Below are 24,950 nucleotides of genomic sequence, written 5' to 3' on the forward strand. Positions count from 1 at the left end.
TCCACCCAAAGTTGAGCCACCACATTCTAATAGCCAACACATGCCCCAGGGCATTCTCGTCATGAGTAGTGGACACATTTCTAGTATCCAGCTCTTCTGCTGGTGTTGCTCAGACAGATACCCAGTCAGGCAGAAATGAACAATCATACATGGGAACAGCAGCACACCCTCATCAACCCTGTTTTCTCAAGCACCACGTCTTCCTCCCTGAAACTCATTTAATAATACCCTGCAGAAACCACTGACAGCCAGGGTCAAGGTGAGCTTACCAGTGTTGTATCCATGAGACCCATATCCACTTGGCTGTTGGAACGGAGTGGCCGATGCATTCACACTGACATTCACACCATGCTGCTTGGAAGAGGTAGGAGCCACCTGCAGAGTAGAAAAGCCAGAACTGTGGTGACATGGCAGCAGAGTACCACTCACCCCACCCATCCTACTCCAGGGGTTGGGCATTCAGGCAGCTACCCACCCTGCTGTAGGCTGACCACAGGTTGCTGGTGAGATGGGCTTCCTACTGAGCTTATTCACACCCTCTGGTCATTTCTTGACTTACCAGTGAAGTCAAGAAACGGTAGTTTGGTGGAAGGGAAGGGGCAGTGGTAGCAGGGAATGAATGACAGTCTGAGAGAAGCAAAGTTGTATGGGATACACTCCACCTTTAAATTCTACTAACATGCAATCCTTACCCCAATACCACCAATTCCAGCCTCACTACTCCCAGGCCAGAAACAGGCCAGAGGTGGACAAACTGTTCCACCTCATTCACTATTAAAAAGTCATCTAGCCTTGAAAGCAGCTAAATTATATCCAGGAGTAAAATCCTTCACCAGAAGGTAAGATGAAGCCCAGATACTTACAGGGAACACAGCAGGCCCATACTGGAAGGTGCTGGGGAGGCCCGGAACCCCTGTGTAGTATGGCAGGCTGGTGTAACTGTAGCCAGGAGGCAGCGCCGGGTTCAGGAATGTCTGCTGCGTGGTGTGGTGAGTCTGCGTCTGGTTCTGCTGGGGTTGGGCCAAGGTGGTGGCAGGAGCCGGGGAGGAGGCATCCCCACGGCCAAACTTTGTGAGGTCACCTGTGGCAGGAGAGGCTAAATGTACCTGCCTCTGTCAGTCCCCACACCAATATGGAATTACCCTCTTTTGGTCTCACATGATTCCAGGAGATCCTGTTAAATCTTTGAATTAAATTTCTTTACATCTCCACTCAGCACAGCTCAGCACACACTTAGCATAGTGCTAGTCCAGGACTAAAGCCGAGTGACTGTGCAATGTGGTGAAAGCAGAGTGAAGCTCCTGCATGAATTCTCTGCCTGTTTGCCTCCCTTCACTGCTCCCCACCACTTCCCTCCTGGCTTCCACTCCACACTGGGCTTAAAAAACAAGTGACAGGTCAGACAAAGAAAACCAAAACAGGTTTTCTCTTTTGAAATGTGCCTGCCTTTCAGCACAGGACAGCAATGTGCCTGCCACTATGCATAGGATAGAGGAGCAGATTGACCAGTTCAACCACTGTACTTCCTGGAAGAATCTAAAGAATGGCTGAGAAAACCAAATTAAGATATCTGGAATCATAGGAAAACAACAGAAAGTGGGATGAGAAGGAAAAAGTTGCCACATGCACATCTTTAGCAGGATTCTGAATCCACCAATCCCAATTTATCGTATCCTTTCTATACTTCTGCCAAAGGCCTTAATTCAAGTGAGAATTGAGTCCCTTCCTGCTACTAATTTTCTGCACCAATCCCAACACAATTTCCCTTAATTCAGCCCCATCCCAGTCCTACCAGAATAAGGGTTGCTGGCCAGGCTACCATCCCTCCCAGTCAGCGGAGTGGTGGGTGTGGGAAATGGGATGCTGTAGTAATCCTGTAAGAGAGAAATAGAAGAGCAAAGAAATAAAAAAGCAGGGATTCAGTGCCACTTACTCTTCAGGAAGGGTACCTTCCCACACTGAGCAGCAGCAGAATGTTGGAGTACTGCAATTTATCCAGCCACTGACTAAGCTGGCTAGAGCTGGCATGGACTCCCAATTACTCTTGCATACACTGTCCCCCCTACCTGGCTATGAGTACAATCAGGCAGGGTCTACGGGTATGCCCACTGGAAAACACATCAAGTCCATCAGGACTATATCTGCAAACCTCTAGTCTAATACTATTAAGAAAGTATAATTTTCTTTCAGGAATTCAAGTGTTTGAAACAGACAGAAAGAATCCTGAGAACTCCAGGGTACTCTATGCTATAGATCAGGTTAAAATTTGTTTACTTCAAAGATACCACAACCTTTTTTTTTAATTACCTTATTAGAACCACTCCCCAAACCTCTATATTCTTATACATCCTAAATTAAAGCTGTGTATGGAGGTATCAGCTGGGGAAGAGCTAAGCCTGTGACTTATCAACTGAGAATCTGACATAATCCCCCAACACTAATTTTTAGATCGTTTCCTTTCCCTAAACTCTACCCCACATACTCACCAATGGAAATCTTGTCTGAAGCATCTGCAAGTCATCATAACCATATACTTGTGGCTGAAAGACACAAACATTTAACAGTATTAATAGGAACTGCTCATGATGGTAGCACACCAAGGAGCTCAGAGAAAAGACACATCAACAGAACATTTACTCTCATTCTTAGGAAAACAGGACATAAAGTATTTCCTTCAGTTTTTTTAAGAGGAAAATAGCCAAATATAAAGAGATGAAGTGATTCATGAAAAGGTCTTACAGTGTTCCTTTGGCCGTACACTGTGATTCAACTAGGCTAGCCTCTGGGCAGCAGTCGGGCAGAAACAGTCAGGCACTAACAGCCTGTTTTCCTTTCTATTCTACTAGCCTTGTCTCACATAGCCTTCAAATTCATTTTCCTCAGAAAGATTCATTTTACTCATTTTCTCTAATGCCTGGATACTAAGGCGACATGTTATTGTAAAAAAAAATAAGTATAAACCACTACTGGAGGTTTCATTTAGACTCTGAGGAGCCAAAAACAAATACCTTTAAAAATTTTTTTAATAAATACCCTTTTATCTTAATAGGAACCACACTCATGAAGCAGATAGAAGATACATTAGGGCAAAAGGCTACCTACTCTCAAATAGTCCCAGACTGTGTCAGAGAACTCTGCTCCAACCAAATCAGAATCAGCAAAGACCCCTGGTGACAGGGATCAATCCAACTAGGGAAAATAATTCTGTAAAAAAACTGAGAGAGAGTCCAGGTAGTCACTCTGGCCTTTGGCTTCTGATGTCCAGAATGTTTCACACAGAGAATACTTAATATTGGGTAGGGCCTTAGGTTAGTCCTTCCTCCCCTAAAAAATGTTTTTTACAAAACTACAAAGAGTAAAAACCTGCTTGCTTACATGTGACAACAACTCAAGACGTATTCTGCATTTTAATTATAGTCTTCCACCTAAAGCCATAGCGCTGAAGAGCAGCCACACTATCTTTACCTTTTGGAGAAGACCCTTCACCCTCACTTACCGGGTAGGCATGTAACAGCCCTGGAGCCATAATATATGGATTAGGCAACAATGGCGGGACCCCAGGAGGGAGGTTGGGAGGAGCTTTTCCTAAAAGAGAAATTATTATTTTTTTCCATCCTGTTACACAATTACTTCTCCTCCATCCCAAAGGAATGCCAGCCACCTTCTACCTGAAGTCGTAGCAACAGAGCTTCGAGTCGAGGCTGTGACAGTGGAGTTGCTGCCTAGGCTGAGGCCCAGGCTACTGCCACTATTGAGACTGGAGGAGACACTGACCACTGGGGGAGGTGCAGAGACTGTGCTGGACGTGGTAGAGAAAGTGCTGGAGGAAGAATGAAGATTCGCCTCACTTTCCACGCTTGTGTGCTTCAAAGGGGGGAAGCAGTAGAGAAAGTAGGAAATGGATATTAGCATAACAGGTCAGGAAAGATGAACAATCCCTTTGCTGATTCTATCATCAGGGAGCTTCCTTTAGATTGAGGCAGGACACTGGGGTGCTCTCTACCAAAGTAGTTTGAAGAAATTTACTAAATGTTCTCCAGCTATACATTCCCCAAGATTCACCTAGTAAGGACGGTAATAACAGACTGACTACGAATCATCGCCCTATTCAGAGAGGCACCAGAGTAGAGACAATGCTCATTGGCCAGTAAGGAGATAGAGACGGTTTAGATCTGAAGAATGTATCATAACCTTCTCTCCCACACTCTTCACTAGGTCAGCACAAGAGACCAGTTCATGGGCTAAAAGTCTAGTATAAGTTCTAATGAATTTAAATCTGATATAGTATATTTGATGAAAAAGAGACTCCTAAAAAACCTCAGCCCACATTATCTTCCCCCAGGCTTCTGGCAAACCAGATACCTTTGACCACAATAGGTCTTTTTTACATTAGTTGTCTTCCTTTCCACCTCCATTTCACAAATGTTATAAATCACAACATTGAAATTAATTCTTCGACCAAAAGCTCTCATCTGGCCTCTCTTGCACAGGACGCCCAGACTCACACCTATTATTTTCAAAACTCACGTTCAGCATGCCCCAGACCAAGGAATGAGAATGGCCATACCAGTTAGAAAGGGGGGTTCTTACAGAATTTATCATAGCATACAAGGCCCCATCCAGCTTCCATGTTACAAAAGGTCACATAAAGATTCAAGAAAGTCATTTCCATGGCTTTGTGAACTGGCCCACAGCTCTGTAGTTATTTCTGGATTATTCTGCCTTGCTTATCTTCAAATATCCTTTTACTCCTTTCCTGCAACCTCAGATCAATTACCATGCTGCTACCTCACAAAGAGATTTTCAAGAATTCCTTCTTGGGAGAATCTTATGGTTGGATAGTTGTAAGTGTAAGAAAATCACACTTTCCCTTGTACAGCATCACACTTACCAAAAGAGTGGATGTTGAAGTGCGCCCAGAAGATGTTGACGATGAAAGGGTATTCTGCTGAGTAGATAACGTGCTGTATGGAAAAAGAAGTTGCCATCAGCCACAGTGCTACGATTACCCAACCTGAAGCTTCAATCAAGAACACAGGAAGGGAAATAAGGCGAAAAGTGGGACCAAGGAGACCTGAGACCGTATGACCATCTGGTAAGCACAGTAGCCAGCCAGGGGTAGCAAGCAGTTAAAGTGAGAATGGACGCTGAAAAGAAAACATGAGCCTCCTCTGTCTTTACAGCCATCCATTTAGCTAATGTAGTGTCTGCTAAGTAGAGGGGATAAGGTAGAACCACGGAGTTAATGCCGCTCACCAACCCAACCTCCACTGCCACCCAAAATCACCTGCTGTGTTGTGTGGTGGTAGTATTTGGAATCTCCTCACTGTGGCTCAAGCCACCCAAGGAAGATGAGTGCTGATTGGATGTCGTCAATAAAGAAGCTGCAGATACCGTTTCACTGAGAGGGGGGATGCTAGAAGTGGAAGGTGAGTCAGATTTCACTGCAGAGCCTGTAGCACCTGAAATAAAGGAATGCACCTCATCAGAAGAAAGGGCGTGCCTCTAAGAAGGGAAGAGGTGACTACAGTCCTAGGCTGTCCCAAGGACAAGAGTGTGAGTTATTTAGTAATGTATCATTTGTGATTAGAAAGACCTGTTTTTTTTTTATTTCAAGCATTTCATAGCACTGATCTCATTTGTTCAATGAAGGGAAAGAACCAAGGGGATTATCACCATTTTAAGATAGAGAACCTGAAATTTAGGGTAATGTGACATTAAACAGCAAGGTAGAAACAAGCTAAGATTATAACCAAAGGTTTTGATCACAGAGGCAGGGCTCTTTACACTGTAATCTAAGAAATGCAAAAACACTGGAAAAGATGGAACACTATAACTGAGAAGAAAAAGCCTGGAGAAGACTCACCTTCAACAGATTGCGTGGTCTGTAACTGCGTGGCCTGCACAGAACTGAAGCCATTCTGGTATAAAAAACAGAGGAGTAAGAAACAGACTGAAGTCACTAGGTCAAGTTAGCCCTGACTCGGCTTCATTTCCATCAACAAACCTTTTGGAGAAATTCTCCAAGTTAACCATAGGATTAACATAAAGTAGACTATCCAAACAAAATAACAAAAACAAGATGTATCAACCCTATGTGACCCAAAGTAACAGAACACAACCCCTAAACTGCTGGAGATCCCAGAACCAAAACAGATACAGGAAAGGCCCAAGTCCTGTGATCCCTGGGGGAAGATGTGGGAGTTAAGTTCAGCCAAAACCACCTATTCTGCTGGCTGCACCTGACAGTCACTCCACATCACCTCTGGCATAGGCTGTCCCCCTCACCAAGCCAAGACACAGCAAGGTGAGGTCTACTGATATGCACCCAGAAGTCTAACCATCAGATCTTCCAAGAAAAGAAAACAGGAACTGGGGACTGATTTTACTAGAGAATGAATCTTTAGTGCAAAGAGAATGGTTTTCTGGCTCTCAATCTCCAGGCTTGCTGAAATGAACTTTATTTCACCAACCACATCTATTATTTTTCTTAAGCTTCTTAATCAGCACTTCCGAGGTATCTTAGAAACCGTCTGTCAAGAAGCAGACATTAGTATTTTAGGGACTTGCCCACTGTTCTCCTAACCAATGCCCAGGGGCTCATGAAGCCACTACCTTTGCCTGAGTCAGGTCCTTTTGGGGTGATGAAGAGATGGAGCTGGGGTACCGCCGAGTCTGTGTGGATCTCTGTTCATATAGAGGGCCCTGAGCATTATTTTGGGAGGTATAGGTTGTCGACTGAATTGGGCCACTCTGGTAACCGGACTCCTGACTCTGGTTAGATGAAATTGTGGATGAAGATTCACTGTGGGGAATGGAGAAGGAGAATCTCAGAGAAACAAAACAGAGATCTACTGCAACTAAGGAAACAGTGGAGATCTACTACTAGACTAAGTGGATTACAATCAAAAAGAAAATTTCCAGCAACAAATTTAAAAATTGCCACAATTTTCTCCTGAGAACAGAATTTCCACATCCTAAAGAGTCAGGCACCTAAATTAAGAATGGAGTTTAAAAACAATTTCAACTCTAAAATTATTTCCCCTACATCCTGCTGTTGTTAAGAGGCTAAAGATCATCAGGAAGGACACACACTATGCTTGGTCCCTTTCAAATGTTATAACGTGAACCCTAACATGGGAAAAGTCATCTTTTTGCTCATGTTCACTTTAAGGAATTCTGGGCTCCTGGCTCTCTCAAAAACCCTATTAGATATAAGGTTACTGGTAAAACTCTCCTGAGAAAAACTTTTAAACTTTTCACATGCATTAATGACAATTATGGCTCAATAGATCTCTGCTCGGGCCTGACAGCTTATATTTTTAAATTCTAAGGACTGAGAAATACAGCCTGGTCTCCAAAACTCCTGGGATTTTTCCATTGCTTAAGATGGCCCTCCCTGGTAGCTATCAGAGGAGTAAGGAAAGGTTCTACTGGGAATGTTCCTTTTACCTGTGTTATATATCAATGCTACCTCTTTCATAGGAGTTTGAAGTCACATCTTTTATAGGTGTAAATCCCACACCACAGGGCCTAAAGTGTTAAAAGCACTTTCAGCAGTGGCAGGTGCCCAGGTGCTCTCTGTTGGAGGTGGAGGACACATCTACTAGAAGGTGCTTGATAGTACCCAAGGGATATATTCCTTAATGTTCAGGGTTACAGATAATCTTAGTAATATTTTAAGTGCTCAAAAAAAAAAAATGCTACAATTGGCTACTTTTCCCTCTTGCAGCCATGCTGCATGACCTATCCAGAGTTCTAGGAATCAGCAAGAAATTTTCAAATTAGGTAAAAGCCTTAAAAAGGAAATCTTATGACTGATGTTTCCTCTACCTGGCCGTGCTGGTATAGAGGCTACTTGGAGCTTGGCTTGAAGAGGCGCTCGTGGTGGGGGTGGACTCATAATCAGAAAGGACAGGCTCTGACCCAAACTGCAATGCCCCAAACTGCAGGTTTAGCCCTGAGATATCTGCTGAGCCAGGCATCTCCACAGCCAGAGCAGGAATCTGTAGAGAAGAGAAAGTAGTGGTTTACTGTAACCTTACTATAAGACTAATAAAAACTTTTCCTTCAAATTCCCAAACTACACCCTTTTAATCTCAATTGCCAAATCCCACACTCCCTTGCTCTAAGACAGTATCTACTTATAAATTTAAGTACCTTAGAAGTCAAGGACGCTTTTTTCTTTTGTTGTTTCAGTTTTTGCTGAGCCGGCTGAGGGCTGGAGGACTGGTTGTCTGAAGACCCAGGAGACATTTGTGGAGCCGAGGTGGATTTGCTTGGCAGAGGAGATGAGGGCGGTGGAGGTGCAGCTGTGGAGGTAGCCACTGCAGGGGGCTTCTCCTGAAGGAACACCTCCATCATGGCTGAAGACGGGGTGAAAGCCTGACGCTTTGTAAAGGGGCTGTGCACTGCTGAATCATTTGGGTTCTTCAAATCTGCATGAGGAAACCCAGCATGTATGAGGCCACGTGAACCTCAAGAAAATGCTATTATGGTGCTCTGAAGCCACGAATGAGGAGGCCCTCCGCAATCAGGACCTCATATGAACACATCTTTTAGGATTTAATCTCATTTCTATTGATGACAGTCATTGGATATTTGTTCTTAAAGAGAGCCCAATCAAATTGACACTATTACCTTGCCTATGTAAGACAGGAATCTAGGAACTGTTCATATGTGGAGTATAAGGTCCTAAAACAGCCAAGTCTACGAACCTTTCCAAAGGCAACATGTTGTTTTCACACACTAAATCCAAAAACCCTCAGGTTAACAGAAGATTGCAACTATATATATATAGCTAAATTAGATGAAAAGAGATACAGAGCGTCAATATTCTATTACTCGCCAGCTTTCTGATGTCACCCCATCTGACTAAAGGAAACCAGTATGGTAAACTAGCCAGTTGGCTGCTCGTCTCCTCACGTCAGGACACATTCTCCACCCCCTAACTCCTATCAGCCTCTTGACAGTAAGGCTCCAATGCTTAAGTAAGTCACTTTCCATCTTTCTCACCATACTGCACCAGCGATGGGGACTGTGTGCTGGAGCCCATGTCCCAAGAGGAGGTGGTGGCGGTTCCAGATTGCGAATGCTGAGCTGCCAACTGAGCCAGGGCCTGAGCAGTCTTGAATTGCTCCAAGAACTGGGAGCCTGTGGTGCTGCCACCTTTAGCTTCGCCGACATCACCAAATCCTTTCCCTAACATGCTCACCTGTAGATCAACACAGAGATTAGGGAAATCTAGAACCAGCAAACTTGTTCAGCTACTCAAAAAAGACACTTATCCAAGGTGTAAGCCAGTATATCAAATAAGTAAAGCCTGTCACCAGACTGAACACAGAGCACAGTCCATCAGAGCATCAAGCTCTGGAGTCAGACTGTCCAGGTTCAAATCCTGGCTATGTAATCATGGGAATATGACTTGTAGTTTCTCTGTACCTCATTTTCCTCATCTGAAAATAGGAATAAAAGTAGGTCCTCATTAAAGCCGTGAAAGAATTCAATAAATAATGGACGAAACTATTTAATGTGTGCATTGCACACAGTAAGCACTCAAAACCATGAGAGCCACTAAAATTTATACCATCACTTCCTCCTCCCTTCTTTTCAGGATGATTAGTTTTTTTCCCCCTTTTAAAGTTTACCAACTAATACTTCGTTATTTAATAACATGAAGGTAATATAAAATTTCACTTTAGCTATGAGGTCCTTGCTCCTTCCACTAAACAGCTCAAAAGGAACAAAAACAACTAACCAGAGTTTCATCTCAATGTTGCTAATAACTAGCATAGAGGCGAAGACGAGAAGTCGAGGGGCCAATCAATGAGTCAGTATGATTTGACTGTTTTTTCTGTATCAAGTTCTACAGGGTAATAGATAACACAGTAAAATTTACTCTTAATGCTTTTGGGACCTTCTACCCATTCCCTACCAAGTATAAGTACGAGCCTAGTCCACAAACTGAATCATATGGCCTTGACTAGTCTAAAAACCTCCAAGGAGATTTAATCTGGTCTTCCTAAGGTTCTTATTTAACCATATCATCGTCACCATTATCACCATCAAGCAGCGCTTTCCTATACAAAACCAGTCTGCCCAACTCAAGGTAAAAGACATTTTTCCCATTTCAGTCTATATCCCAAGGTTATACAAAGTTACAAAAACGCCAAAAACCTGGTTTAAAGTATGGAGCTGTGGCAGAGAGACAGATGATCTCACATACCAATGATTACCAAATATTCTGTAAGGGCAAACAAAGCATTATATTAAAAGTATAGAAAATTATCTAATGTACATATACCACACATGATAACAGGAGAACTATATTATTTACATCTATTACATTTTAAGGAAAATTAGGCCTCTAACAGTTATTCTCATTGGAAAAGAAACATTAAATAGCATACTGATACAGGCAATAAGAACAGAACAGTATTTACATTTATTTTACCATATCACGTAACACACATTAACGAGAATGTTATAGTAGAAGTATGTTGAAAGCTTATTTCTAATATCAGAATTTTGATCTGGTTGTAAATTGTCACAATTCCAGACTTTAAAAAGACAACTAAGAGACATAGAGCACTTAATGACATTCTCCAGTCATACATCTTAGGGGTTGGCAGTTCTTTCCTGATCTTCATTGTTTTCTTACAGACTTTGTCCCATTTTGTTTGTTTCTTCTTTTTTTAATCCTAACACTCCTCTCCCCTTACCCCCCCTTTCTCACCTGTCACCTTTCATGTGTGGCAGGACATCAACCACCAAATTATTATTAAGGACATTTAAGACAACAGTTAAAAACTGACAGAGTCCTATATTATGGGGTTAGCTCTTTTCTTAGTTAAAATATTTACTATAACCCTACTACTGGAAAAATAGAATGATACACATACCCATGGTCCCTTACCATATGCCTCCACCAAAACACAACAAAAAGACAGGAAAGGAAAAGCAAAGAAGAAAAAAACCCAGCTCTTCTTAGGATTTATTAACTATGAAAACTGGTCCCTGTATCATTTTTTAGTTTAAACGATTCCTTTGCTATCCTTAATGACCTTGAATTCTTAAAATGTTCTGAACAACAAGTCATGTATCGTAAGTGCTCTAGTAATACCACTATTGCCCCCATACACACAGCCCATATCCATTACACCTCATTTATCTTCCTAAAGCCCTTGTAAGATAGGCAGAGCAAGCACTCTAATTCCCACTTACAGAGGAAGGGAGAAGCAGCTAGTAAGTGGGCAGACTAGGAAGATCCCCCAGTTTTTGGAAGCCTTGCTCAGAAATGTCTAGTTTAAACAAATACATAGGGCAATTCTACTCTTTCAAGAAGTAGGGAACTGCCACAACCTCCCATCAAACTTTAATTTGTTGATGTCCCCGATTTTCTCTTTTTAAGAGTAATAGCAAACAATGTTCATTCAGTACAACAGGTATTCAAGAAATAATATTAACTCACTTTTATAAGAAATTTCAGTCTGCCCAAAGCTAAGTCTTCTCCTAGAGCTACCCTTCCCACCCAACCCAACATTCCTATACCCAAGGTTGCTTGGGAGGGCAAAAGGGGATGCTTTACCCTGCCCAAAACTGGCACTGGAAGGAATCACTGTATGAATATATTGAGGTTAGCAGGAGAGTTTCCTACTTACCATACTATGATGAGAAAATGTGTTCCCCGAAGCAGGCTGTGAGATGGCACTCTGCTTCGAGTTACTGAACACCAGAGGCTGAGCAAGAGAAGGAGCCTGAGACGGATCCAGATTAGACGAATCATTCTCCATTGAAGACGGTGTCTTTCCCAGTAGAACAGCAAGGTCGATTCTAGTAGAGCAATGAGATATCTTGATGAATAATGACTGGACATTCTAGTATTCCCCAACCCCAACTCAGATTATGGTTAGATCAAAGTGAAGTCACTCCTTCGAAACCCAAAACTCTGAAAATGCTCTACCAAAATAACTGATGTATAAGAAACACTACTGTATCTAGCTGTGTCTCAATGATGCTGTCAACCACAATGTTACTTAAATATTTTAATCATTTAGTTTAATGAAACAGCTAATGTTAGGTTTCAATACAGCAACACAATAACTAGATCAAAATTTGCCAAGTTTTGCCCATGATTTTAATACTGAATACCTGGCATTACCAATATCTAATATGTAAAACCATATACTGAAACACTGACATCTTTAAGTATCTTTGGAGCAAGGAGGGCTTGGGGAATTTTCTCCCTAATTTCTATAAAATTTCAAATTACCTGTAGTATAATAAAAAATGTATGTATCTTTTGTTACTGAAGAGTCCCATTCAACCACAATTTAGTGAGGTTACTAGCATAATTTATGCTAATGAGGACCCCCCACATAGCCTGCAGCCAGCCTAGTGCCCAGAAACACCAAGACTGATGGGAGGGCTGGAGCTTTCAGCCTCATCACACTCCACCGAACTTCTAGGGAGGGAGGCAAGGCTAGAGGCTAAATTCAGTTGTAATGACTTAATCACTCAGGCTGATGGAATAAAACTGATAAAAACTCTTGAACAATGGGATTCAGTGAGCTGCCAGGTTGATGAACACACCAGATGTGCTGGGAGGGCAGCACACCCAGACAGGGAATGAATGCTCCGCGCCCCACCCCTGTCCTATGCATCTCTTCATCTGGCTGTTCCTGTGTACAGCTTACAAGAAACCAGTAACAGCAAGTAAAACTCTGTGTCTGAGTCATTCTAGCAAATTACTGAACCTGAGGAAGGGGCTGCAAGAACCCCCAAATTTGTTGGTCAGGCAGAAATGTGTGTAGGAAGCCTGCACACCTGTTTGCAGCTAACCTTTGAAGCAAGGGCACTCTTGTGGGACTCAGCCTTCAACATGGGTCTGTGCTAACTCTGGATACTTAGCATTAGCATTGAACTGAATTGTTTAATACCTAGTTCAGGTCAGAGAATTGAAGAATTGGTGAGGAAAAATGACGGACTATTGATGTCACAAAAAGACATACCTCTGAAAATGATATCTCTAACACCCTATTCCTGTAACACTTCTTTTTAGTACCTTCTGAGTCAACAGCTATCATAACCAGGTATTGAAATAATCTAAAAGGCTTTCAGGGGATAAAAATATTCTGACAAGTGTATCTTCCCCTACTGACCCCAAAACCTAAGGTTCGAGTTCTAAAAAGTTCATTGCCAAATCCTAGGGGAAAAAATGATCACTATACTCAGCGGCCAAGACCATAATCATACAGCAAGAGAAGCTGAGAAGCTACTGAACAGTTACCAGTGCCTGTAAATCTATCAATCAACCAAAGAGGAATCTAAGGTGATTTGATTATCATTATTACCAATACCACGGGAGCTTTTAAAGGCCTGATGCCTCTCTTCCTTACAGCCATCTCAGCAGATCCCTTTGGGAAAAAAGAAAAGACACCAAATTTTACTACACACTTGCCTCTGACCAGCAGTGATTGTCACATTCTCCGCAGGCAGAGGCACTGAAGACACATTGGACGCTGTGAAGATCTTGGTCTCAGAAAGCTGGAAAACAAAGGAATTAGTCACTCCTGGTGTTAGGTAAGTTATAGTCAGAAGCCTGGCTTAGGTAAGGGAAATTCATTATCAAGAAAAAAGGGAAACCCTCAGAAGAAAGAACTATGCACCCTGAGAAATTCTAAATGGATTGACATTAATGCCTCTCCTATATATGCCCAATGCAAACGAGAGGGTACACTCAAAAAGCCCCAAAGAAGATAGTGGAGTCATATAATGCAATACACACACTGACAGAGGAAGGTGAATAGACATGCTAGACAGGAAAAGGGAGAACAGCCCTTTTGTTTTCCCATTACGGTTCCCAATAACAACCCTTGTCGCACAAACGATATTTATCTTCCACCACTCCTCAAAGAAAGGAAGATCACATCAGATAAAGACAGAAATAAAAGAAGTTAATTCTTGGCTTTTGAGCAGTAAGGGCCCAAGTGCTGGTGAGTTAAGGTCTTTTCAGGGACAATTTTAATCATATGTAATTTTTGCCTTAATACTGACTTCATTACACCTAATCTCTACATTGTAAGACACTAAAATTAGGTAAGCAATAGTAGGGAATAACGTTTCTACTATTCAAAAGTTGATGTGGTTTTGTTTTTTACTTTTTCATTAAAATCTCTCTTCTAAATAAAACAAGGAATACACCCCACAAATAAATTATTTCCTGGAAGTTGCTTAAGCAGAAACCCAAGTCTTAAAAAAAAAGTATTCACAAGTAAGTCTAGCTCAACTACAGTAGAAAAAGATCACCCTTTGTGCTGATGCATCTGTTAAAAACTCTGGCATGGCAACCAAAATGGTTTCATACATCATTTCCTCTCACCAACGATAAAAGCTGTCTTGCCTAAATATATATGAGTATAGGAAAGTAGATTTTTAAAATGTTAAAATGGGAGTTTATCCATGATCATTGAAAACACTAATTCACAGCAAAAGCTTGACTTCAGGAATCCTCAAGGTCCTACGCCAATGAATTCAGAGCTTGGTCATGCACTACCTTGTGCCACCCAAGTATGAGTTTCCAAGTTGGGTGTAGCTTCAATTCTGCCACTTCTATATATCCACCTCAATTACAATTACAAAGCTGGGCTTCAAGTCCATAAAAGGGCTCCAGAGCCAACAAGATTGAAAACTTGAAGACTTTGTACCCACCTCCAAGCCAATCACAGGACCACACATCAATGCCTGTATGTGAACCAAATAATGGAGCTGCTCTGAGTAGAGTCCTGTACCGCCAGCAGCGGTTACTCAGCGCACGACCTGCCTAATTCCATTTCTGGTGCCCTACCCAACCACCATCTTGTCCTGAGATAGATCCGACAATCAGATATTGGACTTACACAAGTGCACTTGCCCTTTCCATAGTCTGGTTCCACAGAGTCCTGTTCATGCCCAGTCTCCTTCATATAACATATGTGAAATGTTCTGGCTCAGAACACTATTTTGGATGTAAAAGTTTTGGGTCAGAATCTTAAGGGTAAATTTTGAGGGGTAGAAACATACCCACTTTCTATCCCTAAACACCACTTAGGGATAGGAGGCACTAATGAAGAACGACTTGGGAATACCTACATCTTCATTCCAATCTTCAGTTCCCCACTCCTCTGTTGCAGTCCTCCATGCACCTGCAAATAAAGGAGAAACAGTGAGGTGACTAAGTGTCAGTACAAAGCACGTGCACAGAACACTTGTGTTAATGTTTTGGCAGCCAAAAATACAACCAGAATTTAGTAATCAGAGGGATTCTTGGGCTTCAGAGGGAGGAAAAGATTGTTTAGAAAGGGATACCTCAGAACACCAAGGTTTTAATGAGATCAAGTTTTCAGTTTTTGTTACACAGCTGTAACAGCAAAGAAAGCGAGAGCTAGAGAGAGAATACAGCAGAACCAATGCTCCATAATCACTTAGGGCCCTTCAGCCCTCTGACTTAATGGTCAACTCAGTGAAATGGCAGCAGCCAATTTAAACCAGAACATGCAAACTATACCTACGTATCTGGTGTAAGACAATACTGCAGGGAGTCTGAAGACAACTGGCATGACAGAGGAACACAAACTGTTGCCACATAAGGAAAGGGCAATGAAGAAGGAAAGGCTTGAAACCCAAACTGAGGGCGTGAAAAATAATTTGCTATTAGAACTGAATTAAAAGAGCATAGTTAGCAGAAGTCAAGTTTATAGACCTTATTGATTTAACTACAAGGAATTCCCATGGAGCTAGCTATTCTTTTTGTAAGACTGGGCAAGAAAAAAAATCAAATGTGTGATAGTTATGTCTAATCCTGATCACATGGAATGTGCAGTCTGACCTGCAAGGTCATGGAGCAGACAATGAGACTGTACACTCATGTTGGTAGTAACAGTTTCTACAGTAGAGGTCCATAAGCAATGAAACCACTTGCTACACCCCCCTTGTTTTGCTTCCTTTATACATACATTCTGAGAAAGGGAAATTGCCTTTTCTTAGGGAATATGGGTGAATGTTTCTTCCCGTCACTCACTCAAAGGACCACAATAAGGAATAAGAACCTATCTGTAGAAGGGAGAAAAACACTTACTTTCTTCTCCATTACAACAGCAAATATTGAATAACTCTTAACAGCCTTCTCTCTAAATGGAGACAACTCCTCTTAAGAATCAAATAATGAAAGTCTGGCATTCAGATATTTCATTGTCACTAAAAAGAAATACTCTAACACTGATAAAACTCATCTTAAATTCTTCTAAACATTTAATAATGAAAAATTCTATTTCCTAGAGAAAAATATGCTCATTGTAATGCTTCCCCTAGGATAATATGAAAACTGCACAAGGGAAATTCCAAGCTATTTAATAACAACATTCTCCAAATCAAATCAAAGTCCAATCTCAGCTTAGACAAGTAACAAACCACATTCTTCTCTCCCCTCTGGTGATACCATACTTACTCCCCATCAACATCCATCCCACCCTGGTTCAAAGGAACGCAAGATCTGAGTTAATACATCCACACAATCCTACAGTTGGAAGGGACCTGAGAAGTTAGCTACTACTGAGAGGCTACTCAATGCAAGAATTTTTTTTCCTGCACTCTGGCAACTGTATCTGGGATGGAAAGGCAGAATGTAGTTACCCACTTGATTATTTTCTTATATAGGATGTATAATTTGTGGCTGAGGGAGAGGATTATACTGAGGAAGCATTAAGGAACAGCAAACACACTGAACAACAAACAGATTAGGGTTTCCACTCCATCAACAGAAAGCACAGCCAATGTAAATGCTAAATATTCATTAAATGAACAAAAATTTTAAGAAGGAAAAAATGGGCACAGAATATGGAAGAAAAAGGCAAGAAGAGGAAAAAGCAGGAGGACAGAAAAATAACATATCCACAGATATCTCAGTTCATAAAAATCTATAGAAATATCCGGGGCAGTTAGGCGCCTGGATGTATCATACCAGGAGCAGTCTCAAATTTTCGGGGATAATTTGACCCCTCAACCCCAATGAAATCAAGTCCTGAAACAAAAAGAAAAGAAAAGAAAAAACAACCAGTGAAATCTTACTTGTGAGTGAGTATTTACCCCCAGTAACTCCCACTGTACCTGTGGATATTTTAAGAGTAGGTTTGGCTTTCTTTTAAATTAAAAAAGGGAATTTGAAGTCTTCTATCATGAAAACAAAAAGAGATCATGCATGAAAGTAAGTTCATATGGTGAAATTAACAATGATGGGAATGCATGAAACTATATGCAGTACTTCCACACTAAAAAGATGACAGCAGCATCATGTAATTTTTCATTCAGCCACAAATCAGATTTCTGATGCCAGCTTCCCAAACTTGTATTCTCTACTCAGTAGAAATAAACACACATCTCATCCTTCCCTGTTTCTCTAACTAGATCCTTGCTGAAAACAGCTAAGGCTTACACTCTAGGACTGGGACTCTATGCCTGATTTCCTATCCAAACTGAAAACTGAAAAATTCATTAACCTCTACCTACAGTCTTTTCTAATAATAATAAAAAAGCCAAATGCCCAAGAGCTAGAGCTCAAAAACAGTAACTATGGTTGCTCAGACTACTCCATGGCCTCCAGAAAGCCATCAAGAGATAAATGCAGAACAGTTCTAATGCTTCCGAAGTACAATAAGTTAAAACAGGAAAGAACATTTCATAGCCAAATGGTCAAGGGAATTAAAAAAAAAAAAGGTATCTTGCCAATAACTAAACTTTAGCCTCTTCCAGTGGGAAGTTTGTATTCAAAATGGGTTTATCAGCTTAGTGAACAAAAAGTAATATTCAGGACCTGACTGTAGGCAGGGTAGATGAGAAGCTATTTGGGCCAAAGACCCTTCTAAAACCAAAGGGATTAAAGATCACTGCTCTTCGAAAAGGGGCAAGGCAAATTCAAATGGATAGGAATCAAGGAGCCTAAGTAATTTGTTCTCTGCCATTACTCATCCCACTTTATTAAAGAGGAAAAAAATCTCAGGCTCTCCATGTGCTGGCTCAGCCGTAACAAGGTAACTGCCCACCTAAGAAGAAAGTACTCTAGAGCCCAGAGGCTGCTCTTACTTGTAGGAAAAAGTTTATCTTTTATTCCCAAACACATCTTGGTATATTCCAGATGCCTATCATAGCCTTAAATACTATGTACACACCATATCTAGACACAGGCACCAAAGCTTTTTGCCAGCTAATAAGAAATGCTATCTTATTCAAACCACATAATACTCTACCACACCCAAGAGACTGTCCAACAAAGAGCGCTACAAAATCTTGAGATTCTTCTCTTGCTCAGACATTGAGATTTCCCAAAAATGAAGGAAAAAGATTCCTCTCCTGGTACCAGAATTAAACTGAGAGTGGGCTCTAATTGTGAGCCCTATTTATCTTCAAGTAGTAGTTTGACTGATTAATTCTGTGTATCTTCAGAAGGCAAAGCTAGCTACCCTCACAGAAACACTAGGAAATACAGTTAGGAGATAATGGCAGTCACATGATATAAATGGAAAGAGCACAGGCTTTTGGAGTCTAAGAATTCCAAGTTCAAATACTAGCAAATTTCATAATTGCTCTTTCCATCTTAAGTTTTGTTATCTGGAAAGTAATGGTATATAATGTCTATTTCACAAAATGTGATGAAGATCAGGTGAAATAGCATGTATAATGTGCCCATAGGCACCTATTAGTAAAGAGAACACACAGTAATTCAAATGCCATCACTTTCCCCCATCTCTGTACTCAGAAACTATTTCTCACTTTTTTATGTGACTTTATAACCTCAAAAAAATTTTTCCCTTAGGTTCCCAGAAAAGAAACAAATAAATGGTCGCTTACTCGTCCCGTCATCTGGTTCAAAGTGGCCAGTGTTGTTCCACGTGTTGCCACTATTATTGCCATAGTTATCGTCAGTATTGGCTGGCTCTGCATAATCAGCTGGGTTAAAGGTTCTGGGAGGTGGGGAAGAGAAAAGGCTTAAAACACTCTCTAACCTCTGAACAGCACCAGCAAAAACTACTCGGAGAGAAAGGCAATCAGAATCTTGACTTTCTCTTTCCTGCTACTGACCAGTCATGGCCCCCATTCTATAACCCCATATGGTGTCTACTATTTCTCACTTATCAGCCTACCTAAAATTTCATGGTATAATCTCAATTTATATCTACTATCCATTTTGGGTTAGGACACCAATAATCATATTAAAATCCACAGAAGATTTTTGGAAGATAGCAGGTATATACACTCAAATGCAGCTATGAAATAAAGATAGCTATCAGGTGATAAACACCCCTGAAAAATAAGCTCAAAGCCTACCTTGTTTTCTGATTAGTCTATAGAAATCTTTCTGAATACATTTTTGTTAAGAATACCTATTATCTTGAGGATAACAGGGTATTAGTCATTCTAAGATGTTATAGTGATGTTTAAGGGGGGAAAAAATTACAGACATTGGATCAATGAAACTTACCCCATTCCTTGAGCAGAAAACCTTCCTCCCCGCCTACCAGAGCCACCTAAAGTAGAGAAAGAGAGGGCAAGAGAAATATTTTACAAGCTGATGTAAAACTATCTTCCCAACTAAGAAAACTCTAGAATAGTAAGTGGTTGACATCATCCAATGTTCTTTCTTTCACTCGGTAGCATATCAGTCAATATAACACAGTAGGATGATCATTACTACTGCCAGGTTGTTCCCTTGCTAATCTAACTCCTGGGTCCTCAAGCAAATACAATATTAACAACAAAAAAAAACGAAAGGAAATGACATTCAACTTCTTTCCCACTGCCCACTCGTCAATCTCTAGAATTTGCATGACATCTCACCAATAAGGTAACCAGACTCCATGTGACTTTGTTTTTAAGTTTTCCCCTACAGAACTAGTAAAAGTACCCTGCCCCCAATACCCATGCCCCTAACAAACTGGTCACCTCTGCCTCGGCCACGACCTCTTCTGCCTCTTTCCGTGCCTCTTCCAGAAGGCCCTCCACTCTTGGTGCCATCTAATCCATTTTCCTGCCCCCGAACTGAAATTAAAAACACAGATGGCCAGTGAAGAGTCAATATAACATGTAAACATATAAATGATATGTGTATTATATATACAGTGGTAGAAAGACACATTAGAAAAAATGAGCTAGAAGGATGGGACATGATGATTACTAGGGGAACGGTAATGAACCACAACCGACAGCTTTAAGTCAAACAACTTTACAAATGACTACCAAATGACTTTATGCCAAATTGGTAGCTGTTGCTAGAAAAGGCTGCACGTAAGAGATGCTAAGGTCTCAGAACAGATGATGTCAAGAAAAATCAAAAGGATGATACAACGATTACTAGGTCCAGCCTAATAGGGCCCTGACCTCCCTCAAGTCTAGACATTACTGACCCACAGCTGGTTTTGTTAAAGCCCCATGCATACACTCTCGTCCACGGCTGGCACCTCTGCCCCGTCTTGGTGGCCCTGCACCACGTCGTCGACTATAGTCTCTGTCCCGGTCTCGATTTTCTTTGCCTTCCTCGTTGGATTCCGTCTGGCCACCATCCTTCTGTCCTGAGACTCCCTTCTTCTTCCCGACCATCTCCCAGGAATGCTAAAGAAGGGCAGAGCATTCATGTCTAATCAGTATGGACTGCCATCAGGAAACCAGAGACAAAAGCTGGGCAACTGTTAACCATTCTCTTTTCAGCACCCATATCTAAGATACTTCTTCTAGTTTACTTCTATTTAAGTGGGGAGTACAGACAGAACCTCAAAATATATATACTTATCACTGCAAAATTCAAGACCCTTTTGTAGGAGAGGTGTTTATTGCTAATGGATGGCAAGGGTCACTTCCAAAAGGATCACCAAGATCTCTATCTAGTTCAGTCCTTTGGAGTATTAGTCAAAGGATCTAGTTATTGGTCCCTACTTTTCAAGTGTTTTTCCTAGGCTGAAAAAACGAATTCCCTTTGGATTCAGGGACTCCCAACTTTTTATATTCCTATTCATGTCAAATAAAGCCAAAAAAATCCCTCAAAGTTTCTAAAAGTTAACTCTGAATTTAAAATGAGTGAACAGCATTCAACTCTTGCACACACTCTTCAAGCAAGCAACCCAGAATGTAGGAGGAAAACCATACCTATATCCCACTCTATCCCCCATGAACCAATTTCCTTTATTTGAAAGACCAAGTAACAGTCAGCAAGGCACAGCAGTCAACATGGCCCATGCTGACTATAAGAACCCTTCCATCCTAGGTTTTATCCACTGTGTTCTCCCTATATTTCTTAAACTGATATAATCCAATTCAACCTTCTTCAAAACATAATAATCTGATCCACTCCAGACTGCAGGAGGGAAAATCTGTGATAAGAAAAATAAGCTAAACAGCATTGCAAACACACTCAATTCATCAGGAAAATCAGCTTTATAAACCTGAAGTTTCAAATGTTTTTTTTTACATGTATTTTTGTAAAAAATATGTACAAATAAAAGTTCCAAGCCAAACACCAAGACTACCAGATCTTTACTATCCCAGTTACCATCTAATTCAAACAACAATAGCCCAGTGCTCAGCAACACTTAATAATTTTCAAGAATATGGACCAGGTACAATATGAAATGAGTATTAGTTTTCTCAGGGTTGATAATAATATTGTGGTCATATAAAAAGAATATCCCTCCTAAGGGAAGCATGCTGAAGAATTTAGGGAATGAAATGCTGTGATTTCTGTAACTTAATTCCAAATAATTTCAAGTGTCCATCAGTGGATGAATGGATAAACAAAACATGGCATATACATATAATGGAATATTATTCAGCCTTAAAAAGGAGTGAAATTCGGATAAATGACATAACATGGATAAATCCTGAAAACACTATGCTAAATGAAGAAAGACACAAAAGGACACATATTGTATGATTCCACTTATAGGCACCTAGGATAGGCAAATTTCATCAAAAAAGAAAATAGAAGACGCCACCAGGAGCTGAGGGAGGTGAAAATGGGAAGTTACTATTTAATAGATAACACAGTTTCAGCTTGGAAAATGAAAAAGTTCTGGAAATGGACAATGGTAATGGTTGCACAATATTGTCAAGGTACTTAATGCCACTGAATCATAAACTTAAAAATGGTTAAAATGGTAAATTGTTAAGTTTACCACAATTTAAAAATCTTAAGTTTAAGAAAAAGCAAGTATAGTAAAATTATATCTATATACCCTAAGGAATTTACAATAAAAAGTTTACTAAAGTAGTAACTTAAAAAAAGGTTAAGTATCCCCCTAGGACTTGGCAGACCCTGTTGCCTACTCTTCCAACCCAGGCCCATTCCACATTACAGCTGGTGGGTCATTTATATTCACAGTAGCTTTGATTCATACATTATAGTAACTTTGTAACTAAATCTGCATCAGAATCCCTGGAAACTACACTCCACAAACAGTTTGCTTTTAGAGTTTTTGCTAGTCTGTCTCAAAACTTGGCAAGTTTCAGAAACCTGTCACCTTCTCCCTCCTCTATGGTACACATCAGCTGCTGGCACCAGATGGGTTCTATAAGGAAAAAGAATTACTATGATCTTCCCAAACACACTGCCAGTTTTCTGATATGATCTCATCCACCCAAATACATCCAACATCCCTGGCAGCTGACTTCACTTCCCACTGGTTTCACCAGTAGCTGGTGTATCTGTAGCATAATACTATATTATACAGTTTATTTTCCTTCTTGACACTGAAAGGTCAGACGCGTAGCACTAGGCAGAAAATGCTAGAAGGTGAAACAAGTGACTTGTGCTAAAAACATTCAGACTTTTCAAAGGCATGAGTAGTGCTGTCCCTCCCCACCTCACCAAAAAATCCTAGTAATTATTTTAGAGTAAACTCAGAATGAACCAAAAGCACTGTTATCTGATTACAAAATCTCATCTGGGACCATACTCTTGAAGGAAAAAATCCACAAATTTAAATTCAATGATCAAAAAAGTTTTCCACCATTATTTCCCACTGTCTCAAGGAAACTGACAAACCTTCAACATTTAGCTAAAATGACATGATAACATCAGTTAAGTTGGTCTAAGGATGAACTGTGGTTATCTACTCCAACCAAAGATCCCCAGTGTAAAACCAAGTAAATGAAAATGACTTCAAAATGAGGCAATGCTCATTAAAATAATAAAGTGCTCTACTAAACACAACAGGGAACACCCCAAAGGTTAGTAAAACAGAATCCTTGTACTTAAGGGACTTATGATTTGATGTGGTACAATGATAAGGTAAGCACAAAAATGTAGGATTCTCATTAAGGAGAAAAAGAAGTGAAAGCAACTCTAAATTCTAGGGCAAGAGATCCTTCCTCCAAGATATCCCCTATAATCTCCAGGAATGGTCAATAGGCTGTAAATCTTATTTGTCTGCTACTCAACAGAAGTTAAGTTCACATGATGGAAAGGTATGAAATATAAAGCTGGTATCAATAGGAACATCCTGAAATCAGAACCCACTAATTTATGACTTTGTTCAATAGCAATAAAACAAGTGAACAAAAATCTCCCATGATTAGTAACTAAAGCTATGAAACAGCACCTCTAATTCAGACTAACCCAGTCTTGAAAACAGTCACTAGCCTAGAATGAGTAATTTATTCCAGGCCAATTAGAAGAGACTGATTTTACCTGTATTCTCCTATTTATGGTATATAAACTTTAAGTCTATTTGCAACCTGCAGCAAACAATCATTAAGATAGTTCCCTACTCTGTTAGAGAATACTCTGCTTTAAGTTGTTACCCAATTGCTATTTTTGGGATATTACTAGCCTGTCAGCCTGGGACCCACTCTTTCGAACACTTTATTAGCACTCTACCGTATCTGGGTTTCCTTCCAGCAGTACATTGATGGCTCTGTTGACATCTCCATTACAGTCATGCAAAGCAATGACACATTCATCCTGGTTCTTGCCTGTGATATCAATCAACTGAAAGAGAAAAATCAGCAACCATCATGAATAAGCTTGCACTCCCCACAAAACGAAACCAAGTGAAGAAAAGGGAGAAGACACCAGGTCAGGTGGGAAGATCCAATCTTTAAAAAGCAAGATATGCTAATTTTAGAGAAATAAGAGGGACTTACATAGCCAGTATCCACCCACCTCCTGCCCCAATCTCCTTCTTGTTACAAATGACCAAGTAATAAAACACTAACACTATTTAAGATGCTTAAATCAGCAAAATGACAAATTTTCTACTTCAAAAAGCAAATATTAACACCTATGATTAGGGATGGGGTCAAAAGTATTTATAAAGCAATGAAACAATAAAAATCGAACAGAGAATCAAACCCAGAAGCACACAGGCTTTAGGATACAATTAATTTCTATATTTCACAGAAGCCACACTGCTCAAAGCTGCTATAAAATGGCTTCAACAAAGTCATTCAAAAAACAAGAGGCTGAAATTAAGACAAACATTTTGGACAGGGTATCTATCCAAAGGAGTGTGGTAAATCAGGCAAGAAAATAAAAGCTCTTACTTATTGGCTTACCCTATGGTATTTTGGGTTATAGTTCTTTTAATGCCTACAGTAGAAAAATATCCTGCTAGGCACCTATACTATTTACCTGTGTTCTAATCCTGATGTGTTTTCTCATAGCTTATAGCAAATTAGTGATATACTCACTTGTTTCACCTTTTCCTCAAAGTCAGCATCATTATGGTCCGAAATCATCTGTGCAAGTCGAATTTGCTCTGCAGTGGCCTAGGAATTGAGACAAGTTCAAGAATGTATAATCAACAGACAATGGTTTAGAGAAATAAGCGGTCTATGTAGTCAATATCCACCCCACCTTCCTGCTCCAATTTCCTTCTTGTTACAAATGAAGTAATAAAATACTAACACTTTAAGATGCTTAAATCAGCAAA

At 40.5% G+C, this 24,950-nt stretch overlaps 1 protein-coding gene and 1 non-coding gene across 29 annotated transcripts in view; both read right to left on the reverse strand.

The window, feature by feature from the left end:
- Positions 1 to 24,950, reverse strand: part of UBAP2L (ubiquitin associated protein 2 like) — a 39,441-nt gene that overhangs the window by 8,937 nt on the left and 5,554 nt on the right. For 10 of the 28 annotated variants that reach the window (XM_036922291.2, XM_036922284.2, XM_057495131.1 and 7 more), the window contains exons 3-25: positions 24,709 to 24,786; positions 23,897 to 24,007; positions 20,433 to 20,637; positions 19,972 to 20,067; positions 19,511 to 19,556; positions 18,880 to 18,992; positions 16,997 to 17,056; positions 15,130 to 15,182; positions 13,460 to 13,545; positions 11,661 to 11,832; positions 9,016 to 9,214; positions 8,161 to 8,438; positions 7,834 to 8,006; positions 6,616 to 6,805; positions 5,867 to 5,921; positions 5,288 to 5,462; positions 4,892 to 4,964; positions 3,669 to 3,864; positions 3,497 to 3,585; positions 2,487 to 2,540; positions 1,793 to 1,874; positions 864 to 1,081; positions 270 to 375 (exon numbers count right to left, since the gene is read on the reverse strand). In XM_036922291.2, coding sequence (XP_036778186.1) covers positions 270 to 375; positions 864 to 1,081; positions 1,793 to 1,874; positions 2,487 to 2,540; positions 3,497 to 3,585; positions 3,669 to 3,864; positions 4,892 to 4,964; positions 5,288 to 5,462; positions 5,867 to 5,921; positions 6,616 to 6,805; positions 7,834 to 8,006; positions 8,161 to 8,438; positions 9,016 to 9,214; positions 11,661 to 11,832; positions 13,460 to 13,545; positions 15,130 to 15,182; positions 16,997 to 17,056; positions 18,880 to 18,992; positions 19,511 to 19,556; positions 19,972 to 20,067; positions 20,433 to 20,637; positions 23,897 to 24,007; positions 24,709 to 24,786 — 2,908 coding nt within the window. The remainder of the gene's footprint in view (positions 1 to 269; positions 376 to 863; positions 1,082 to 1,792; positions 1,875 to 2,486; positions 2,541 to 3,496; positions 3,586 to 3,668; positions 3,865 to 4,891; positions 4,965 to 5,287; positions 5,463 to 5,866; positions 5,922 to 6,615; positions 6,806 to 7,833; positions 8,007 to 8,160; positions 8,439 to 9,015; positions 9,215 to 11,660; positions 11,833 to 13,459; positions 13,546 to 15,129; positions 15,183 to 16,996; positions 17,057 to 18,879; positions 18,993 to 19,510; positions 19,557 to 19,971; positions 20,068 to 20,432; positions 20,638 to 23,896; positions 24,008 to 24,708; positions 24,787 to 24,950) is intronic. The other 18 variants (XM_036922302.2, XM_036922297.2, XM_036922300.2 and 15 more) reach the window with 3 other exon arrangements.
- Positions 1,972 to 2,107, reverse strand: LOC118930913 (small nucleolar RNA SNORA58). The gene has a single exon (XR_005032206.1). It is a non-coding gene; the product is annotated as a small nucleolar RNA SNORA58 (small nucleolar RNA).

This window comes from Manis pentadactyla, chromosome 19 (genome assembly GCF_030020395.1).
Source record: "Manis pentadactyla isolate mManPen7 chromosome 19, mManPen7.hap1, whole genome shotgun sequence".
NCBI lineage: Eukaryota > Metazoa > Chordata > Mammalia > Pholidota > Manidae > Manis > Manis pentadactyla.